The 21,668-nt window shown below is 55.1% G+C and overlaps 1 protein-coding gene across 1 annotated transcript in view; it reads left to right on the top strand.

Moving 5' to 3' along the window:
- Nucleotides 1-5,336: 5,336 nt before the first annotated feature.
- The window catches only part of RAPGEF1 (Rap guanine nucleotide exchange factor 1), an 85,898-nt gene continuing 69,566 nt past the window's right edge, over nt 5,337-21,668 (top strand). The window contains exon 1 of the mRNA XM_054174238.1: nt 5,337-5,559. Within this exon, the coding sequence (XP_054030213.1) occupies nt 5,535-5,559 (25 nt within the window). The 5' untranslated portion in view covers nt 5,337-5,534. The remainder of the gene's footprint in view (nt 5,560-21,668) is intronic.

The following is a 21,668-nucleotide window of genomic DNA, read 5'->3' as shown; positions in this document are numbered from 1 at the left end:
GGGCAGCACATCTCAAGCTGGATCTGTTGCTCTTGGATTCCTGAAGCCAGAGGTGAAGCTGAGGTGGGGGCTGTGTGGCTGCAGAGCTCTGCCTCGGCAGGGGCAGGGAGGAACTTGGGCTGAGGTTGCCTGGGTTTGGTTTTGGCACCTCCTCCTTTTCAGATTTGTCTAGGGAACAAAAAGAAAACCCAAACCAAACAACTGAAAGCCTGTGGCCAAGCAAGGAAAGGCCCCAGGGGTTCCAGAGTTGGGATGTCCCCCCTGCAGATGGGGATGAGCTCCACCACTGCCCACTCGGCTGGCTCCCGGTCCCCCGTGCCTGTGCCGATGCTCGGAGGACAGCGGTGTGCCTCCGGTGAGCATCGTGAGGATGCTTCCCGCGGGGTGCCCGTGCCGGGTTTGTCTCTCTGCGAGCACAGGAAGCTTTGCTAGGCTCAGGCTTGCCGGTGGGGGGGTGTCAGCGGGGCCCCCCAGCCCCATGTGCCGTCATTTGCTGCCCTCTAGAGTCAGCACCCAAACCTCCCTGGTTTGAAAGCAAGAGGCTGGTGGGAAGCAAATCCTGACACCCACGAGTGTCAGTGGCTGAATCAGAGAAAATCCCCACCCCCGGGGCTGGGCAGAGTGTGGGGGCAGGGTGAGACCCCCTCGGGGCACCAGCCCCCCCGGCCAGGACCCACAGCAAGAGCTGGGTATCAGTGGGGGGAGAGCCACATCCCTGCTCCATCCTCCTAGACCATCAGCTTCCCCAGTAACAGCTTGTCCCTCACCCCCGCGGCTGGCACCACCAGGCTGCTGCACAAACCCCCCCTGCAAAACACCGAGGCAGCCTCAAGGGGATGAAAGTGGAGATGGAGCCAACATCAAGGTCTCCCATTTGTGCTTTTTTGCTCATATGAAGTTTGATGCAGCCCACACAGGTCATAGATTGGTTTGGGTTGGAAGGGACCTTAAAGCTCATCCAGCTCCAACCCCCCTGCCACGGGCAGGGACACCTCCCACCAGCCCAGGTTGCTCAAGGCCTCATCCAGCCTGGTCTTCAACACCCCCAGGGGGGAGGCAGCCACAGCTTCTCTGGACAACCTGTCCCAGTGCCTCATCACCCTCACAGTAAGGAGTTTCTTCCTGATGTCTCATCTACATCTCCTCTCTTTCAGTTTAAACCCATCACCCCTTGGCTTGTCCCTGCACTCCCTGGTAAAGTCTTTTCTGTGGACCCCTTCAAGTCCTGAAATGCCATTACAAGGTGTTCCAGGCACCTTCTCTTCCCCAGGCTGCACAGTACCAACCCTCTCACCCTGTCCTCACAGGAGAGGTGCTCCAGCTCCCTGCTCATCTTTGCAGCCTCCTCTGGAGACTCTCCAACAGCTCCATGTCAGCACAGATATATTTTTCCAGGGGACTGGTGCAGACACTGTCCTCATTTACTTCAGCTCCCAGCTCTGTCCCCTTCTGCCTCCTCCCTATGAGTCTCTCACTCAGAGCCTGTCCCCTGCAATCATGTTGTTTTCTCCTTCCCTGAACAGTTCCTCTCCTCCCCCATGTCCTGGTACCTCACCAGCATTCTCCCCCAGCACTGCAGAGCTCAGAGGAGTTGCAGCCACAACCAGGAGGTGGGAATCTTGCCCTTCTGCTTTAGTTGCTTCCACTCTTGGGTTTTTCCCCCACCACATCTTTCCAGCTGCAAAGGTTCCCACCCTGAGGGCTGAGCCTGTGTGGTGACAAGGGTGTGTTGGGCCACTGTGGTGTGTCTGTCACTTGGGGATCCTTGTGCACGTGGAGCAAGGTCTTTACAGGGAGCTGCTTGTGTCTTAAAACAAATCACAGCCACGCTGACCAGCAGCAAATGCTGGTCCAGAAGCCCTCATGCAAGGGGAGACCTCCTCATTCCCTACAGCTCCCTGAAGAGGGTGAAGCCAGGTGGAGGTTGCTCTGTTCTCTGAAGTAACAAGCAATAGGATGAGAGGAAATGGCCCCAGGCTGTGCCAGAGGAGCTTTATGTTGGCCATGAAGAAGAGTTTCTTCCCCAGAAGGGTTGTCAAGCCCTGGCACAGGCTGCCCAGGGCAACGATGGAGTCCCCATCCCTGGAGGGCATTGACAGCTGTGGAGATGTGGTGCTGAGGGCCATGGTTTAGCGGTGGACTTGTCAGTGCTGTGTCCACGGCTGGATTTGATGATCTGAAGATCTCTTCCAACCTAAATGATGCTGTGACTCTGCCCTAGGAAGGCAGTTGGCTAAACTGCTTTTCCCTGCACAATCCCAGTTCCTCCCTGCGACTGAAGCCCACCTGGGCAGCTGCTCTGGGGGCTGAAGGGCTGCTAGCCCCTGGCTTGTCTGCAGGGACAGACACTGCAGCACCCCAGCCCCAAGCCCAGATGCCAGAGCAGGAGAGCAGAGGCTGGGCTGGGAGAAGCAGAGGGGCAGGGCACTAGAGGGCAGGAGAACTCTGTTGTGCTGGCACATCCTGGCAGCTCCTGGCGTTTCTTGCACAACTTCCCTGGTCACTGGGTCACTTGTAAAGTTCAGTGACTCGCTGCAGGAAACGACCCTGTGGAGATGCAGTTTCTGTCTGCTGGACCTCCCTGGCTGCTGCCAGCCCGGTGGACAGGGCTGGAGTAGGCTCAATCCGACGGGTTTGCACCCAGAGACCATCTGCTGGGAGCTGCTGGCAGGCTCCTGCCAGGGAGTTTCTCCCAGAGAACAAACACTGGGGAAGGAGGCTTCAGTTGTTGCCCCCTTCTTGTGTGCCTCTCGTTGCAAGGCCAACCTCAGCACTGCACTCATCTGCAGGTACCCATCAGGACAGGACATCCTCTTCCCCCTGAGGCAGTATCACCACCTGGAAAACTTACTTTTATGCAGGGTGCTTCAGAACTGCTCCTCTTGAAGGTACCCAGCTTCCATCATCCCTTTTCTTTCCTCCCCAGCTTGCAGCAAGAGCTTTCCCTGCAGGCTGCTCTGTGACAGCAGGAAAGGTCACCTTTTGGCCTGGATCAGGAATAGTGTGGCCAGCAAGAGTAGGGCACTGATCATGCCCCTGTGCTCTACACTGGTGAGGCCACACCTCAAATATTGGGTTCAGTTTTGGGCCCCTCACTCCAAGAAGGACATTGAGGAGCTGGAGCAGGTCCAGACAAGGGCAAGGAAGCTGGGGAAGGGTCTGGAGACCAGGGCTGGTGAGGAGCAGCTGAGGGACCTGGGGTTGTTAACCTGGAGAAGAGGAGGCTGAGGAGAAACCTCATTGCTCTCTACAATTCCCTGATAGGAAACTGGAGTGAGGTGGGCATTGGTCTCTTCTCCCTAGTATCAGGTGCCAGGGGGTTAGGTTGGAGATTAGGAGCAGTTTCTTTGCTGCAAGAGTGGTCAGGGGCTGGCACAGGCTGCCCAGGGAGGTGGTGGAGTCCCCATCCCTGGAGGTGTTCAAGAAGCCTGTGGCCATGGCTCTTGGGGCCATGGTTTAGTGGCCATGGTGATGTTGAAGGCTGGACTGGGTGATCTCAGAGGTCTCTTCCAGTTGAAACAATTCTATGACTCTGTGACAAGAAGCCATCCACACTGACACATTCAGCTCTGGGGCGTTTTTCCCCAGCTGACTCGATGGGATTTGGGGAAGCATCAGGTTTCCCCAGCCTTGTGCTTTACATTTTAATGCAGAAAGCAGGAGAGGAACTCCAGCATCCCCCGGAGGCAACACATCCTGGGCAGAACAGGGCTTTTTATAACAGAGGCTATGAAAAGACCTTCCAATTTAGGAGCTGTTCTGTTCATATCTCACATTATTGCACACAGGCTTCTTCCTCACCCAAGCCTGAAAGCGCAGGGTGTAAGAATAGCAGCTTCTTACCTCACCCCTCTGCTTCCTGTGTGTACTCACAGCCAGGGCTGCTTACACCAGCATCAACCACTACAGCTCCCAGTTACTATCCCCAATAGGAGTGAGTCAGCTCAGCGTGGCTACACAGCAGCCACCTTTACACCAGGGTGAGGGAGAGAAGAATCTGTCCCCAAATACTTTGTTTCCTTTGGGTTTATTAAGCAAAGGCACCCAGGAACTCTACACACACAAAGAATTAAGGAGAGAAACACACTTCCTCTCTTAGAGATGTCCTCACCAGACTTGGTGTGGCCCTGAGCAGCCTGACCTAGGTGGAGGTGTCCCTGCTGACTGCAGGGGGGTTGGACAAGATGAGCTTTGAGGCTCCCTTCCAAGCCAATGCAATCTGTGACTCCTAGAGCTCGTGGCCAGCCCTAGGTGAGTGAAGGGCTGCAAGCAGCTGACCAAGTTCCTCTGAAAGCTGTGTGTGGATTCTGCCAAACAGCAGCCTCCTGGATGATTCATTGGATGGATCACAGGATCATTTAGGTTGGAAAAGACCTTTAAGATCATCCAGTCCAACCATTCTTTAACTGCACTAAGGCTGTGCTAAACCATGGCCCTCAGCACCACACCTCTGCAGCTTTTAAATACTTCCATGGATGGGGATTTAACCACCTCCCTGGGCAGCCTGTTCCTGAGTTTGAGAACCCTTTCAGTCGAGAACTATCATCTAATGTCCAACCTGCCACTACCCGGAGGAAACTTGAGACCATTTTCTTTTGTCCTGTTGCTTGTTCCTTGGAGAAGTGACCAACCCCCACCTGGCTCCAACCTCCTCTCAGGGGGTTGTAAACAGCCTCTGCGGGCTCTCGAGGCTTCAGAGGTTTATTGGCATCCTAGCACAGGGCACTGGCTGCAAGTCAAGGCGCCACCGTGATTAAGTTGCCCTAATTAAGTTGTAGAAATGAGTCAATTTTCAGATAGGCTCAGAATCCACTCCTTGGTGCCTAGGGCCATCCCCTCCAAAACACAAGGAACAATTTCTTCTCCAAAAGGGTTGTCCAGCCCTGGACCAGGCTGCCTGAAGACGCTTGGAGGTATTTAAAAGCCAGGGTGGGACACGGTTCGGCGGTGCCCCGGCGGTGCTGCGGTACCGGTTGGACTCCATCGATCTCAGGGGGCTCTCCCGACCAAAGCCATTCTGTCGCTGCACAGCCACTTCCTTTGAGGGTTCCCCCATGCCCTCGGCGGAGCCCGGGGCAGAGCGGCCGCGGCCGCAGCGGCGCTCCCCGCCCCGGCCCTCCCCGCCCCGGCCGCCCGGCGCCTCCCGAGCCGCGGCGGTAGGCGGAGCCCTGCCCGGCCGCCGGCGCCGCCCCTGCCGTTGAGAGCCGGCGGTGGTTGCCCGGCGCGGCCGGCAGGGGGCGCTGCGGGCCGGCGCGGCGCGCGCGCGGCGGGAGCCCCCGGGCCGCCTCTTCCCCCTGGCGGCCCGGCGGAGCGGGCGGGGGGCGGGCGCTGCCTGCGCCGCCGCCGCCACCACCGGAGCTCTGCAGGCCGCCGCGGCAGCAGCGCCTCTCCCGGATAGCGGCCGCTCGGCCCTCAGCAGGCAGGAGAGACGGAGGGAAGGGGAAGGCGGCGGCGGCGGCTGCCAGCCCCGCGCCGCGGCCGCTCCAACCGGCTACCTGTGCGGCCGGGCCTGAGCGCCGAGCCCCGGCCCCGACATGTCCGGCAAGATCGAGAAAGCAGGTGAGCGGCTGCGGCGCCGCGGGAGGCCCCGGCGGCGGCGGCGGGGGGGCCCGGCGGGGTGGGCGCGCTCCCCGCCTGCCGCTCAGCGCCTCCCCGCCGCCGCGGCCCGCCGGAGCCAACGGAGCTACCGGAGCCGCCGGCCGCGGGCCTGGCGCGGCCCGGTGCGGCCGGGGGAGGTGGGCAGGGCCCCCTCGGCGTGCCCCGCGGGTTTCGGCGGCCGGGGCCGGCGCAGGGGTCCGGTCACGGCGTTGCGGGGCCCGGGGCTGGGCCCGGAGCGGCGCGGGGGGGGATGCTGTGCCCGGCGGCTCCGCTGCCGCCGGCTGCTCCGGGGCTGCCCGGGCGCACCACGGCTCAGGCTTTTTGTCTGCCCCTCTGCTTTCTCCCTTTCTCCCCCCGCTCCTCGTTGGTTTCCCCGCACGCTGCCATCCCTCCCATGCAGCAGAGCATCAGCGGAGCCTGGGCACTGCGGCGCTTCGGGGCCTACCCGCGCTGATTAATGGCAACTTCTCCAACTTTCCTCTGCTGGTGGCTGTGCATGGTGAACAAAGATGAGTCCTGGGCAAATGTCAGAGGGAACTTGCTCGTTTTTACCTCTCCCCTTGCCTGGAGTGCTCGCCCGGCGCCGGGGGAGGCTGCCGAGATGCCTTCTGCGCTCAGAAGGAAAGGCTCAGGCTGGGCTCAAATTGTCTCTCCGTGCTGCTGGAGTCGTGGCTGGTTCTCAGTTGTCACTTTAGATGCTTTGAATGCCTCTGTTGGTTTTTTTTTTCCCCCCATGTAGCGGGAGCAGTACGTTTAAAGATCCAATTAGTGCTTTGCAAATCAAGCAGTGAAGTTATTTAGTTTAATTATGTTGCATTTAATTAGCAGAGGGGTGGGGTGGGGGGAATAAATCAATGCTGTTTTGGATGTGTTATTGTGTGAGGAACAGCTTGGCAGCTTGCAACTGGGGGAGCAGTTGGAGTCAGGGTGGGTGAGGTGCAGTGGTCAGGCTACCCAGGACAGCATCCAGGCACTCAGGAAGGAGTGAGTGAAGGAGGGAAGCTGGGAGCAGTGCTGTCTGGGTTGGATCATTTGATCCTGGTTTTGTTCTGTATCTGGATTTGTTCTTCTGTGATCAGGGAATCACAGAGTGGTAGGGGTTGGAAGGGACCTCTGGAGAGCAGTGAGTCCAACCCCCTGCCTGAGCAGCATCACCCAGGGCAGGGCACACAGGAACACATCCAGGTGGGTCTTGAAAGCTTCCAGAGAAGGAGACTCCACCACCTCTCTGAGCAGCCTGCTCCAGGGTTCCAGCACCTTCACACCAAAGAAGTTTCTCCTCACATCGAGGTAGAACCTCCTGAGTTCCAGCTTGTACCTGCTGTTCCTTGTCCTTTTACTAGGTACCACCAGAAAGAGCCTGACACCAACCTGACATCTTGACACCAACCCCTCAATTATTTATAGACATAAATAAGGTCCCCTCTCAGCTCTCTCAAGACAAAACAGCCCCAGGTCTCTCAGCTTCTCCTCACAGCAGAGATGTTCAAGTCCTGCACTCATCCTCGTAGCCTCTGTTGGACTCTCTCCAGCTGGTCTCTGTCTCTCTTGAATTGGGCAGCAGCCCAGAACTGGATGCAGTATTCCAGGTGTGGTCTCACCAGGATCATTTGATCCTGGTCTTGTTCTGTGTCTGTTCTCCCATGCTCTGGGTTCTGGAGCAGCCCTGGGGAGAAGCAGGCTGGCAGTGAGTGCAGGCATCGTTCCAGCTCCTAGCGCTGAGTCTAACAAGTGTGCTTCCCACCACGGCACGGATGGGAGGCCAGAAATATCACAGGGTCATCCCATGTGTGGTCCCTCACACAGCCCTGAAGCACAGTGCTTTGCCTTGGGCTTCTGGTTTTGTTTTCTCAGTGCTTTACTTGAACATCACTGCAACTGTTTGTCCAGGAGGTGTGTGCTGAGGAAGGGAGGTGGTAGCAGCACACAGGGACCTGGGGCCAGCCACTTCAGGACACTGAGGTGCTGGAGTGTGCTCAGAGAAGGGCAATGAAGCTGGGGAAGGGTCTGGTAGAACAGGGCTGATGAGGAGCAGCTGAAGGACCTGGGGTTGTTTAGTCTGGAGAAGAGGAAGCTGAGGAGAGACCTCATTGCTCTCTGCAGCTCCCTGGAAGGAGGCTGCAGTGGGGGGGGGGGTTGGTCAGCCTGTTTAGCCAAGTAGCAAGTGATGGAATAAGAGGAGATGTCCTCAGGTTGCACCAGGCGAAGTTTAGGTTGGACATTAGGAAGAGTTTCTTCACTGAAATGGCTCTCAGGCAGTGGAACAGGCTGGTGGTGGAGTGCCCATCCCTGGGGACATTGAAGAGTCTTGTAGGTGTGGTGCTTGGGGCCATGGTTTGGTCAAGGGCTTGTCAGTGTTAGAGGAATGATTGGACTCGAAGGTCTCTTCCAATCTAGGCAATTCTGTGGTGCTGTTTGTGCTAGGGGTGGGTTTGGGTTGGGAGTTTGGGGGGTGGGTTTGGGTTGGGAGTTTGGGGGGGTGGGTTTGGGTTGGGAGTTTGGGGTGGGTGGGTTTGGGTTGGGAGTTTGGGGGGGTGGGTTTGGGTTGGGAGTTTGGGGGGGGTGGGTTTGGGTTGGGAGTTTGGGGGGGGTGGGTTTGGGTTGGGAGTTTGGGGGGGGTGGGTTTGGGTTGGGAGTTTGGGGGGGGTGGGTTTGGGTTGGGAGTTTGGGGGGGGTGGGTTTGGGTTGGGAGTTTGGGGGGGGTGGGTTTGGGTTGGGAGTTTGGGGGGGGTGGGTTTGGGTTGGGAGTTTCGGGGGTGGGTTTGGGTTGGGAGTTTGGGGGGGGTGGGTTTGGGTTGGGAGTTTCGGGGGTGGGTTTGGGTTGGGAGTTTCGGGGGTGGGTTTGGGGTGGGAGTTTGGGGGGGTGGGTTTGGGTTGGGAGTTTGGGGGGGTGGGTTTGGGTTGGGAGTTTGGGGGGTGGGTTTGGGTTGGGAGTTTGGGGGGGGTGGGTTTGGGTTGGGAGTTTGGGGGGTGGGTTTGGGTTGGGCTTTTGGCAGATGGGTTTGGGTTGGGCTTTTGGTAGGTGCTGCTGGCTGTGCAGACAGCAGTGACAGACACATAAATAAGTGATCATGGTTTGTTTATTCATGTGCAGTAAATAACCCTGTGAGAGTAGTAAATATAACTGCAGAGCAGCACAGCAGCCTGAGGAGCTGCCAGGCAGGGAGATGACTCCAGACACACACAGACACAGCAGGGCTCCGTAAACAGGAGAGCAGAAAGGCCAAAAGCAGCACACAGACCCCCCCTGCACTGCACAGCCTGAGCTTGCCACGCACTGAGGAGCTGGAGGCTGCATGCAGGAGCCAGCCCCAGGTCAGTGCTGTGAAGGGCAGTGGGTGAAGCTCTGGTGCAGAGCTCTTTCTGCTGGGTGTGTTTCCTGGTGGTGCTTTGAGAGGGAGAGCAGCTGTGGGGCTGGGGAGCTGCCCTCCTTCAGCTGCTGGAGCTTTCATCTCTTTCAGGGGGGTTGGACTTGGTGACCTCTGGAGGTCCCTTCCATCCCCTAATGTTCTGTGATTCTTTAAGGAGCAGATGTGGCACTTTGGGACATAGTCCAGTGGTCGTGGGCACGTTGGGTAGAAGGTTGGACTTGATGACCTTAGAGGCCTTTTCCAGGTGCCAGTCTCCCTCCAGGGGCAAGGGATACAAGCTGGAAGTTCCACCTCAACGTGAGAGAACAGTTTTTGCTGTGAGGCTGCTGGAGCCCTGCAGCAGGCTGCCCAGAGAGGTTGTGGAGTCTCCATCTCTGGAGGCTTTCAAGCCCCACCTGGATGCATTCCTGTGTGGGTGCCCTGCCCTGGGTGACCCTGCTCTGGCAGGGGGGGTTGAGCTCCATCTCCAGAGCTCCCTTCCAATCCCTCCCTTTCTGTGGTTCTGTGACCCTGTGAAGGGTGCTTACAAGAAAACAGAACTCCAGTCCAAATGTAAAGTGGAGGGGAAGAGCCAGGGCAGGGGAGTGGAGGAGGGCTGGAAGCCAGCTGTTTGAGTCTTGATTGCTGTTCCTGAGTGTTTGAACTCCTGCTTGACACAAGCAGCTTGGTGAATGGCGTCACCAAACAAACACCACAGCAATCCTGGGGTAATATTTGTCAAAATGTATACAGTAGCAGAACAAAGGAGAGAGAGTCCTGAAGCAAAGGCTGCCAGGTCTGAGGTCTGCCTGCTTGTGTCCGTTTCAGTTTGTTTTCTTCTCCTGGGAACGGAAATAGAGGCAAACTCCGTGATGCTGTAAATAAAAGAGAGGCTGTTGCTTGATAGCAAACCATCCTGGCAAGCTTTGCAGTGGGCTTGGGCTTGGCTTGGACTCTCCTGTCACAGAGTGATAGATTCCTACAGTGGTTTGGGTTGGAAAGGATCTGAAAGATCACCCAGTTCCAAATCCCCCCTGCCATGGGCAGGGACACCTCCCCCTAGGTTGCTCAAGGCCTCATCCAGGCTGGCTTTGAGCCCTTCCAAGCTTGGAGCCTGGTCAGGCTGCTGGGGAAGGGAGGGTTACCTTGTAGGCTGAGATCCCTGGAGGCCTTCCATGCATCTGCTCCCTGGGCCTGCAAATGAAACACCTTGTTGGCACTTCATAAAAAGCAATCATGAATGAGTAGAGATAACAGCTTCCATCCTGTCCACCAAGGAGGAGCAGACAAGGCTCCCTCTGGAGCCTCTCAGTGCTGCTCTTTAATCAACAGAAGGGTCACTGTAGAGCAATTCAAAGCAGTGCTTTGGAGAGCAGAGGAACCATCTGGTAGTGGAGAGCAGGTCGGTGTGGTTTGTGTTCACTGCTTTGTCTGGCTCCAGCCACAGACTTCCAAATACTTTTCCAAAGCAGAGCCCTCAGTGACTGGAGCAGAAGGAGTGGTCCCCAGCCCCGGGTTTGCTCTCCCCTGAACTGTGACTTTTCATCTGCACTATCAGGAAGTCTTTGTTCCTGCCCTAGTTAGTTGGATAGTTTTGAGCTAAAAGCCAAACTAGGGATGCCAAGAAGGAGTAGAGAAGGTCACAGCTTCTGCCTGGCTCTCCTGTTGCCATGGCAATCCAGGAATTCCTGTATTTACCTGATGGATTTATGTGCTCCAGGGCTGGACTGTTCTGCACCAGATCAGGGAGAATCAAGCAGCAGTTGGATGCTCTCAGGTCTAACCCAAAAGCTCCTCCATGAAGCAGGCCTGTCCAGGAGCACCCTTTATTAAACCCAAAGAACATGTGGCTGCCACACTTTGAGGGTTTCTTCTACCTGATGTTTTCTATCTTCATCCTGTCATTTCTTGCAGGGTTTCCATATCCCCTGGAAACTACTGAGGCCTGCTTGAGATGGTGCAGTCTGGGCTGCTCAGGACTCAGCTGCATGTGCTTGTTCCCAGCAGACTGAAAATGCTTTTGCCTTCACCTTTTACTCATAAAAGCAGTTCTCAGTGGTCTGTGAAGGTCCCTTCCAGCCTCCACCATCCCATGATAAGTGTGTGCCTGATGAGCAACTTCACCTCTGAAGTCTCATCCTTTAGTGTTGGTGTTGTAAACATCTCAGGGCAATCCCAGGAGGACTTCCACTCATAAAAGGGAAGTGGCAAAATAGGAACAGCTCAGGAGGCCAGAGAATCCTCAGCTTTGTGGGAGCTCCATGCCAAACACAGCTCTGAGCCTGGAGTGCTCACCAGTGCAGCCTGTGGGATAACTGCTGCGAGACTGAGATGGTTGCAGCAGTTGTAAGAAGAAAGTGGATGAGGAGTGGAGGGGAAAAAAGACAGCTGAAGCTTGGAGGAATGTGAAGCAGCTGGGTCCTGCCTTAGCCCCTGAGAAGCAGAAACTGGAGACAAGTGCTGAAGTTATTTCCAGTGCAAGCAGTCCTTTTCCTTGACCCACAAGGGCTAAATATGCCTCTGGTGGGGGTCTCTGTGGTGGGAATTCTTCCTAGCAGAGGGATGAGTGGAAGTTCCCTGTCAGTCAAGGTGGTAACACAAGTGGTCCTCACCTGGCTCTGCTGCTTCAGCTGCAGTGAGAATCTCTTCACCTGTGAGAGCCCTGCAGGCTGTCAGCACTGGCTGTGCTTGTTGCAGTGCACTGCAGGAGTGGAAGGAGCCTGAGTGTCCCTGTCTGGGGAAGGCACTCAGTATGTAACTGGGGGGTTTTATTCCAGGTTTCCTTGGAGTTTTGTTCATCTTCTTGGAAGCTTTGAGTTGCAGTTGATGCCTCAGCTGAAATTCTCTTGGCTTTGGCTGTGTCTAGAGACAGGACAAGGGAAAATGGGGAATGGAAACTGTTCCCCCCTTGGCCTGTCTCTAGACACCCTCAGGAAAAGTCCCTCTGGAGCCTTCCTGCAGGATCCCTTCAGGTACTGGAAGGCTCCAACGTTCCCCTGGAGTCTTCTCCAGGCTGCACACCCCCAGCTCCCTCAGCCTGTGGTGACAGCAGAGCTGCTCCAGCCCTTGGATCGTCTTTGTGGCCTCCTCTGGACTCACTCCAGCAGCTCTGTGTCCTCTTCTCCTGGGGACACCAGAACTGGATTCAATATTTGAGTTTAAGTAGAGATTAGAGGAAAAAGGGAGAGCTGGCTGGAGGAAAACCAGATGTACTCACCTTTGCAGCCCCAGAGCTCCAAGGTGTGTGAGAAGGTGGCCAGAGAAGGGTAAAGGGACATCAGAGGTGGAGATGTTGATGGAAGGAGTAGGAAAGGAGCAGGAGGATGCTCAGCCTCCAGATGTCAGGGGAGGAGGGAGGGGAGAGCTAAGTTGCGTGCAAGTAGAGCAGGCAGGAGAAGACAGAGAGAGGACAGCAGGGACAGTGGGCAGGGAGGAGGCTGCCAGCAGACTTCACAGGAGCCTGTTCCGAGGCACAGAGACAGGAGATGGATTTCAGCAGTCAGGAAGAGCTGCAGGGATCCTGCAGGCTGGGACCTGCTGCCAAAGGAATGTTCTGCACTGCTGCTGTTCAGGCTGCTGCAGGAGCACAGCTGCAGGACCTGGCCCACAGCATCCCTCTGCAGAGCACATTCTGAGCTCCTCTTGTGCTGTGATGCTGGCACTGACAGGGCAAGCAGTTTCCTCTCTGGGGGAGAGAAAGGATATCCCCAGGTCCTCTGTGGAGAAGGTTGTTGGTTCTGCTTTTGCTTGTGTTGTGTGTTGCAGTTAAAGCTCTGCAGCTCCCAAGCAGTCCCTGTTTGCTGTGTTCCCTGCTGCCCTGGCTCAACCCCTGCAGCTTCTCAGGTGAGGAGTGCAGGCTGAGAGCAAGGCAGAGGTGAGCAGCAGCAGGCAGAAGCAAAAGGTCAGGGAATTGTTTCAGTTTTGAAAGACCTCTAAAGTCATTGAGTCCTGAGGCCACCATGGCCACCAAACCAAGTGGCTGAGCAGTTTGGAGAGCTCTCCAACACAATTGGTGCTGGATGGATGGATATGGAGTCACAGAATCACCTGGCTGGAAAAGACCCCAAGGCCAACCACAACCCAGCCTCCCCCCACACACAAGGGCCTGGCCACGTCCTCAGGGCTGGCTGAGCAGGAGTGGCACCCAAAGACATTTCCCCCTGCTGGGGCTGGGGGCTCTGGGAATCCAGCAGATCCACCCTTTGCTTTACCTTCTTTTACCTGGGTGCTGGGCACTGCTGCTTTGTGTGGAGCTTTTCTGGTGTCAGAGCATTTTGTGACTCGAGTTAACCTCTTGATGTGGCTGTCAGTGCCTCTGAGGAAGTTCTGATTCCTTATTCTGCTGAGGGAGAAAGGCTGCAGCCTGCCTGCACTGCCCTGCTCTCAGCCTTCCTCTCTGAAGGCTTCATGGGGGGGATGCCCTTTGTTGCCTGCTTAACACATCCATTGAACCAGCCCCATTTAGATGCTGAACAAGAGCTTTAATTTCATCCTTCCCATGTAGCAAAATCTTGGGGTTTGAAGGAGGATGGGTGAGAATTCCCTTTGGTTTGGTTTTCCTAGGCTCCTGGAAAGAAAGGGGGGGGAAAAAATCAGTAGAGGCTAAAATCAAGGACTAGTTGGTAAAGTTGGGGTAACAGCTGCTGCAGTGTGGTTGGTTGGTTAAACCTTGATGGGATTTTCCTCAGGGACTGAAGGTGTAGTTCCAGATCTGATAAGCTGTGTGTTGTAGGTAGTCTTTGCTAATTAATAATAGCTCCTAATTAAAAGGAGTGTGATCACAGTGCATTGTTTTATGCCCTCCCTTTTGATGCTTTGCTTTGTGCTTCTCAGGCTGCCTGCCTGCCCTGTCCAGGCTGCCCAGGAGGTGGTAAAACAGCCTCAGGAACTCATTCCATATTTAGAAAGTTTCCTTTAGGACCCAAAGATGATGTAACAAAGGGCACCCAGGGGAATCAATGTGTTAGTTCTGCTTGGAGAGTGCATTCCAACCAATTCCAGGCAGCACTGCTCACTGAATCCAACAGAGGCCTTCAGTGGTGTCAAGCCACAGTTTTGCTTGGGTGATAGCATCTTCTATGCTCTGCATTGACTGCAGTTTGTCAGCTTGGGGATGGGGAGAGTCAAGTGTGGATGGTTCCCTTCACAGCACAACCAGCAGGACAAGGGGGAAGGGGTTCTGAAAGAATAGAACCACCTGGAGCACTGCATCCAGTTCTGACATTCCCAGCATGAGAAGGACATGGAGCAGGTCCAGAGGAGGCCACAAAGATGATCAGAGGGCTGGAGAACCACCCCTGTGAGGACAGGATGAGGGAATTGGGGCTGTTCAGCCTGGAGAAGGCTCCAGGGAGACCTCAGAGCAGCCTTCCAGTACCTGCAGGAGCTACAGGAGAGCTGGGGAGGGAGTTGTGACAAGGGCTGGGAGTGCCAGGATCAGGGGCAATGGATTGAAGCTGGTAGAGGGGAGATTGAGACTGGAGATGGGAAGAAATTCCTTACAGTGAGGCTGGGGAGACACTGGAGCAGGCTGCCCAGGGAGGCTGTGGCTGCCTCCTGCCTGGAGGTGTTCAAGGCCAGGCTGGATGAGGCCTTGAGCAAGCTGGGCTGGTGGGAGGTGTCCCTGCCTCTGGCAGGGGCTTGGAACTGGATGAGCTTTAAGGTCCCTTCCAACCTGAATCATCCTCTGAATCTCTGAGCCTCACACCTCACTGCTGGCAGCAGTGTGTGCTGCAGCTTCACATCCAGAGGGCTTCAGCAGCTCTCTTTGGGTCCATTTGTTTGCCCCCATCTTATTTTTCTCATTAGAGAAACTTTCAACTGAATTCTGTTCAAGAATGCTAAGTTTGAGGAGCTGGGGAGCTCTGCCTCCAGGTTCAGGTGGAGCTCCTCAGTGCATTCCCAGGGCCTTGGAGGAGGTGTGGAGCAGTGCTGTGTGCAGGGGCTGGGCTGGCTGTGTAGATATCCTTGCAGAGGTCACCTGAAGTCATCTGTGAAGCCTGATGGCAGATCTCTGATGGGCAGGGGCTGGTGTTTACTGCTTGGAATTGCATCTCCAGCGTCCATGCAACCTGCAAAGAGAGAGTTTGGCTCTCCCTGCTGTCTGTGTGTATTTCCAGGTAGTCTTGAAGCACAGATGGGTTTGCTCCTGGCTGTCTGGGCTAAGAGCTGTGTATAAATCCTTTCAATATGCATTGGCAGCTCTGACTCTTTGCTGTGATCCTGAATTACAGCCTTGTTCATTAGACCTCCAGTCTGAGGTATGCATTTCACTTCTAGGGCTCCCTGGAGACATCAGCTCTACCACAAGTGATACACAGGAGAGCTTCTCTGAGCTTCATTCTGCCTGGCAGCCTGGCCAGCACCAAGTTCCAGCTTTTGCTGTAGCCTCCCTCATGGCCTGGGGTGGTTGTGGCTTTTTACTCTGTGTGTAAGGGGAAAAATGCTTCCCTGGCAGCTGAGCACAAGGCTCTGTGCCCAGGGTTACCTCCCAAATGGGCATTTTGCACCTTCTGTCCTTGCTAAAGCTAAGATGCTAGAGAAGGCAAAAAGAAGGAAATACCTGAGGGATATCCCCCTCTGGGCTCTCTCTGAGGCTCAGGAAGGACCTTTCCTCTTGCCCATCATGGGGTCTTGCTTCTCTGCCACACCTGGAGTGCTGGGTTCAATTTTGGGCCCCTCACTCCAAGAAGGACATTGAGGGGCTGGAGCAGGCCCAGAGAAGGGCAACTAAGCTGGGGAAGGGTCTGGAGAGCAGGGCTGGGGAGGAGCAGCTGAGGTTGCTGGGGGTGTTTAGTGTGGAGAAGAGAAGGCTGAGAGGAGACCTTATGCTCTCTACAGCTCCCTGAAAGGAGGTTGGATTGAGGTGGGGATTGGTCTCTTCTCCCAAGGAACAAGTGGTAGGACAAGAGGAAGTGGCCTCAAGTTGCTCCAGGGAGGGGTTTAGGTTGGATAGTAGAAGAAAATGCTTCCCTGAAAGAGTTCTCAATGCCTGGCACAGGCTGCCCAGGGAGGTGGTCAAATCCCCATCCCTGTAGGGGTTTAAAGAGGCAGAGATGTGGTGCTGAGGGCCATGGTTTAGCCCCAGCCCTGGCAGGGTTAGAGAATGGCTGGACTGGATGAGCTTAAAGGGCTTTTCCAGCCACAAGGACTCTCTGATTCTCGCTGGCAGCTGAGCTTATCTGCAAATCACAGAACCAGCTGATAGCCAGGGAAAATAGCTCTGCTTTGTGCTGCTGCTCCAAGTTGTGATCTTAACCTCTGGGATGATAACAAAGCACAAAACCTGCCTCTTCCTGCAGTCCTCTGCCCTTGAAGGAGCCATTTAGTTAAAATCCCTTCATATTTTTGCAGCTGTGGTTGTGGTTTATTAACTGCTGGTGCCTTGAAGAGCCCTGTGTCTGCAGCAGTTTGCATTACTCAGCTGTCAGTGCTCACAGAGTGAAACAAATGGGCCTGGGGAGGGAGGCTTCAGCTCTGGGGTGTGAATGGTTTCTTTTGCTCCATCCCTGCTCTTTTACCCAAGGAGAGGGCAGAGACTTGCTTGTGACATGGTTGTATGGGAGAGGAAGGTCTGACCTGCTTTGTCTGCCAGGATTATTTTAAGCTGTGATGTTTAGATGTTATTAAATGCACCAGGGGGAATGAAAACCATCTCTCTCTCTCTCCCAAAATACCCTCCTGTGTACAGCTGGGAAATGCCCTTTACCCTCAGCCATGCCAGCTGAAGAAGCTCCAGAGTGGCTCTTTTGCAGTGGGTGAAGGAGGATGCTTTTGGCCAGTTCAACAATGTGCTGCTCAGAAGCAGCTCAGCTGAGGGCTGTTTGATTTGGGGGTTGGCTTTCCTTTGAGATGCTCCTCAAAACTGAAAATCAGCCAGACCAGGCTGATCACCTTGCTGTGTGTGCTGCTGCCAGCTGCAGGGGTTGCAGTCATGGCTTTGGCTTCTGGGTGAGGTGCAGGAGACCAGGACCTCTGCCTGGCTTTTGGAGGGCTTTGCATGGATCACAGAATAGTAGGGCTTGGAAGGGACCTCCAGAGATCAGCCAGGCCAACCCCCCTGCCAGAGCAGGGTCACCCAGGGCAGGGCACACAGGAGCACATCCAGGTGGGTTTGGAATACCTCCAGAGAGATTCATTCTCCACCACCTCTCTGGGCAGCCTGCTCCAGGCCTCTGTCGCTCTCACAGGGACAAAGTTTTCCCTTCTGTTCCTGTGGCACCTCCTCTGCTCCAGCTGGCACCCAGTGCCCCTTGTGCTGTCCTTGGCCATCCCTGAGCAGAGCCTGGCTCCAGCCCTGCACATCTTTATCCCCAGCAATGAGGGCAGCCCTCAGGCTCCTCTGCTCCCAGCACCCTCAGCCTGTGCTCACAGGGAGATGTTCCACTGCCTGCAGCAGCTCTGTGCTGAACTCTCTCAAGCAGTTTCCTGAGGCCCTTCTTGAACTGAGGGGCCCAGAACTGGACACAACACTCCAGATGTGGCCTGACCAGGGCTCCTCTTCTTGTGAAGCCCCTGCAGAACAGGGATACCTGCTCTGGGAGATGGAGATGTCCCTGAATTTCATGCTGCTGTGGGTGAGGGAATGGAAGGAGCCAGTTTCACAGCAGATGAGCAGTGGCTGCGTCTGAGATGCTTTGCTGGAGCAGGGCAGGGCTGCAGCAAAAGGATGAGCTATAATAAGTAGGGGAGAGGGACTTGCAGAAGCCAGGGTGTTTACTCACTGGACCACATGCTCCTCTTGAGTTTCACACTTGGCTGTGACAAATATTGAACAGAACAGCCTGAGTGTGCTTCAAGAGCCAAAAAGTCAGTGCTGACCTCCTTCTGTGCCTGTGTGTGTGGGGGGAGGGAACACTGGAGTCCTTGCCTCCCTCTTTCCCTCCTGTGCATTCTACTTTTGCTTAGTTTTTATCCTACTTCAGAGAATCCTGGAGAGGCAAATCCACACCTTGGTTCCCTGGGCAGGAGGACACCAGGAGCTGAGACCCAGCCCAGCAAAGGTGAAGCCTTGCTTTGTGTCTCTCTCTGCCTTGGCTGTGCAGTTTCTGTTGGCTGGTAAATTGGTGCCAGTTTCCTTAGCCCAGACCTGCCTTTTGTGGGGGAGTTGCCAGCAAGGGGATTTTAAAGCCCACCCTGTGGGAGACCTCTCTGCTTCCATAGCCCCTGGGGGGAAGAGGAGGGACCGAAAGCTTTGCGAGGCTGAGCTCTTGACTAGCTGCAAGCATGAGGGCCTGAGCTGGGAGATAAAAACTGATTAGTGGATAATTCCCTGGGGAGGAATTATCTCAGCCTTAAAAGATGGCTTGCAGATGGTTTGGGCTGAGAGAGGTATCAGGTTTAAACTGGAATTCTTTCAGTAACCTGAATCTCCTGACCTTACGTGGCACCGGGGAGAGCAGCAGCAGAGGCCTGACAGTGCTGCACCTCCACTGCTTCCTGCCTTGGCCTGACCCCTGAGTCCCCAGTGCTGTATTTACCTGTGGGGTGTGAGGCCTTTTTCACTCCCCAGGGTCAAGGAAAGCCTTCACAAAGCAGAGGAGAGCCATTGGAAGCTCCCCACATGAGGAGGGCTGGCATCTAATACCTCTTTCTAAGCTATTTTGAGACCGCTTGCAGCTCTCTCCCCATCTTTCCCCTTTGCCAAGGTAACAGGACCTGTGTGTTTGCCTGGCTTGCCCTGGAGAGCTTGCAAAAACCAAGCCTGATAGATAAAACCAAGCTGAGGACTGCCTGAGCCAGCTCTGTCCATAAAGAGCAGCACTCTGTGTAGCTTATCGAGTTACTCCAGCCAGAGTCCCTTACAAATGCTGTTGTGTTTTATCTGTTGACTCATCCCTCTCAACACTTACTGCAGCACTCCAGTGCTGGCTTAGAAAGGCTGGGATTGAAACCAGGCCATTCTTGGGCTGGTTAATCAACAGATGCAATTAATACAATGATGTTTGTCCTGACACCATGGCTCACTGTGGCAGCGTTGTAAGCAGCCTGGCTACAGGAGGAGATCTCTGCTTGAGGACTCAGCATCTGTCTGCAGCACAAAGTCAGCATCCAAAGGGTTCCAGACCTCCTCTCAGCTGGCAGAAGGTCTGGTTGGTGCTACAGGAGATGCTCACAGGAGGGGAAATCATAATCATTAGGAGACCTCATTGCTGTCTACAGCTCTACCTGGAAGGAAGTTGGAGTGAGGTGGGTGTTGGCCTCTTCTTGCAGGTAACTAATGCCAGGACAAGAGGAAGTGGCCTCAAGCTGTGCCACAAAAGGTTTAGGTTGGAGGTGAGGAAGAGTTTCTTCCCTGCAAGAGTGGTGAGGCATTGGAACACTCTGCCCAGGGAGGTGGTGGAGTCCCCACCCCTGGGAGGGTTGAAGAGAGGAATAGATGTGGCCCTTCAGGACATGGTCAAGCGGCCATGAAGCTGTTGGGTAGGAGGTTGAGCTTGGCCTTAGAGGGCTTGTCCAGCCTTAAAGATTCTGTGATTCCATAACCTGCAGCACTGCTAATTGATTTGCTCTCCAAATGCTGGAGTCCTGCTGTGTCAGAGAGCCCCAGGAGCGTGAAAGGAAAGCCCAGGCTGGTTTTCTGGTGCCAGTCCCGGAAGGGGCTGCAGGAAACACAATTTGGCCTCAGGTCTTCATTCTTTTAGCAGAACAATGTCAGCCCCAGAGCAGTTTTGAGCCTGGGAAACTTGGGTGAAACGTCTTCCTCTTCAGCAATTCCATTCTGAGCTGTGCTGGAGGGTGTGACCCTTGGTGAAGGGAGTGTCAGGAGCCAGCTGATATCTGAGCCCTATCCTGAATTGTTTTGCAGGGAGTCTGATGTGCTGGGCAGAGATCTGGGAGTTGCTTTCAGGGCAGGAAGTCCATGCTGAGTGCAGCAGTTGCCAGAGCAGCTGTTCAGCCTGAGTAAGACCTATGAGGGATCTTGTCAGGGCTTTAATATCAGAAGGAAGCAGCAGGAGCTGGAATGCTCAGCAGCAAAGGGTGGTGAAGCTCCAGCAAGAGCTCCTTTCACATTTCCACTTGCTCAGAATCTCATAGTGTGTGGGGGGGAAGCTCCTGGTTCCTCTGGTGTCCAGGGCTGTAGGAGAGTTTACAGAGAGGTATTTAACTTCAGGCTGGTTCAGATCTGTAGAGGCTTGTCTGGACACTCCCCACACTCTGGCTCCAGGCTACAGATTTCTTTGCTTTCTCCTCTCTTGGGTCAAGGTGGCAGTTTCCATGAGCAGGCATCTCAGCTGCCCCCCTGGTTTTAGCATTGCCTGGCAGTGTAGCACCAGTGTTGCTTAGACTGGGTTTTACCAGGGCTGGTATTAGACTGGGCACAGCCTTGCAGTGCTGTCAGCTGCCTGGCCTTGGCTCTCTGAACAGGGAGCTGGGACTTATTTCATGGAATGCATTGGGTTGGAAGGGACCTTTAAAGATCAGCTTTAATAGGACGAGGAACAGCAGGTACAAGCTGGAACCCAGGAAGTTCCGCTTGAACACAAGGAGAAACTTCTGTGGTGGGAGGCTGCTGGAGCCCTGGAGCAGGCTGCCCAGAGAGGTTGTGGAGTCTCCTCCTCTGGAGACTTTCAAGACACACCTGGATGTGTTCCTGTGTGCCCTGCCCTGAGTGATGCTGCTCTGGCAGGGGGGTTAGACTGGATGATCTCCAGAGGTCCATTCCAACCCCATCCATTCTGTGATCTAGTCCTTGTTACAGTCTGGCTCTGGTTTTAGTCATGGAGCTGCCTTCTGTCAAGACTAATGCAGAGATTTCCATAGCTGTCCATCAGGAGGCTTGGTTTGCATTCTGAGATGTTTTGGTGAATTTTCTGGCAAAGAAAGGATTCCTCTGCTCCAAACTGCTCTGGGCTGGCTGGGAGCAGCCAGGGAGGTGCTGGCCCCCAGTGGGCTCTACCTGGGCCTGGGTGGCTGGAGCTGAACTGCTGACCTTTGGCTCACAGATAGAAGGAGTGAGCAAGAAGTGCTCAGATGTGAACCTGTCTGGGAGCTGAGTGTGCAGAGATAAGCTGCTGAAGGGGAAAACCCTTTCACCTCTGGCTGCTGTGTGGTGTGAGCCAACCCAACATCACTGCTTCCTAGCAAAGCTGCTGAGATGCTTCCAGCCCAGGCAGTTACTTCCTCCACTCTACAGCTGGGCTCTGGCTTCGAGCTGCTCTTCATTTGGTGTTGTTCCTTGTTGTCTGTGACACCAGGATGTGATTTCTTCTTTGTCACCTCTCCCTGCCCTCGATTTCGCTCCGCTTTTCACCCACTCATGTTCCTGTCTGAGGGCCTGTGTCACAAGGGTTTGACTCAGCAGGGCTGTCCTGGAGATGTTTAGGGATGTGCCAGCAAATAGATGTCCCAGGAAGGGAACACACATCCACATCTTGCCCTAGCAGCAGAGCTGCTCCTGCTGCTGAGGGCGGTGCTCAGGCCGGGGCTGCTGAGGGTGGTGGCAGTGGGAAATGGCTCACTGGGAGAAGAAGATTCAGTTTCCCTTGCTGCATTTATGGCATGAATCAAAAGGGAAACTCTGTCATGCTGTGCAAGTTCAGAGCATTGTGCAAGCCTGCATTCTGTACTTTTGACCTCCTGATGGGTGGTGGTGGTGGAAGAGTGCTGTCTGGAGTGAGGTGACAATGGTGAGGACAGCTTCTGCCCTCGCTGCATTTACTGCCGTGATTTAACGTGTCGCTTGGGTCAGCTGATGTCTGCTTCCCCATAAGCTTCTGT

The sequence above is a fragment of the Dryobates pubescens genome, chromosome 29 (genome assembly GCF_014839835.1).
Source record: "Dryobates pubescens isolate bDryPub1 chromosome 29, bDryPub1.pri, whole genome shotgun sequence".
In the NCBI taxonomy this organism is placed as follows: domain Eukaryota; kingdom Metazoa; phylum Chordata; class Aves; order Piciformes; family Picidae; genus Dryobates; species Dryobates pubescens.
This window is presented reverse-complemented; position numbering and strand designations above follow the sequence as displayed.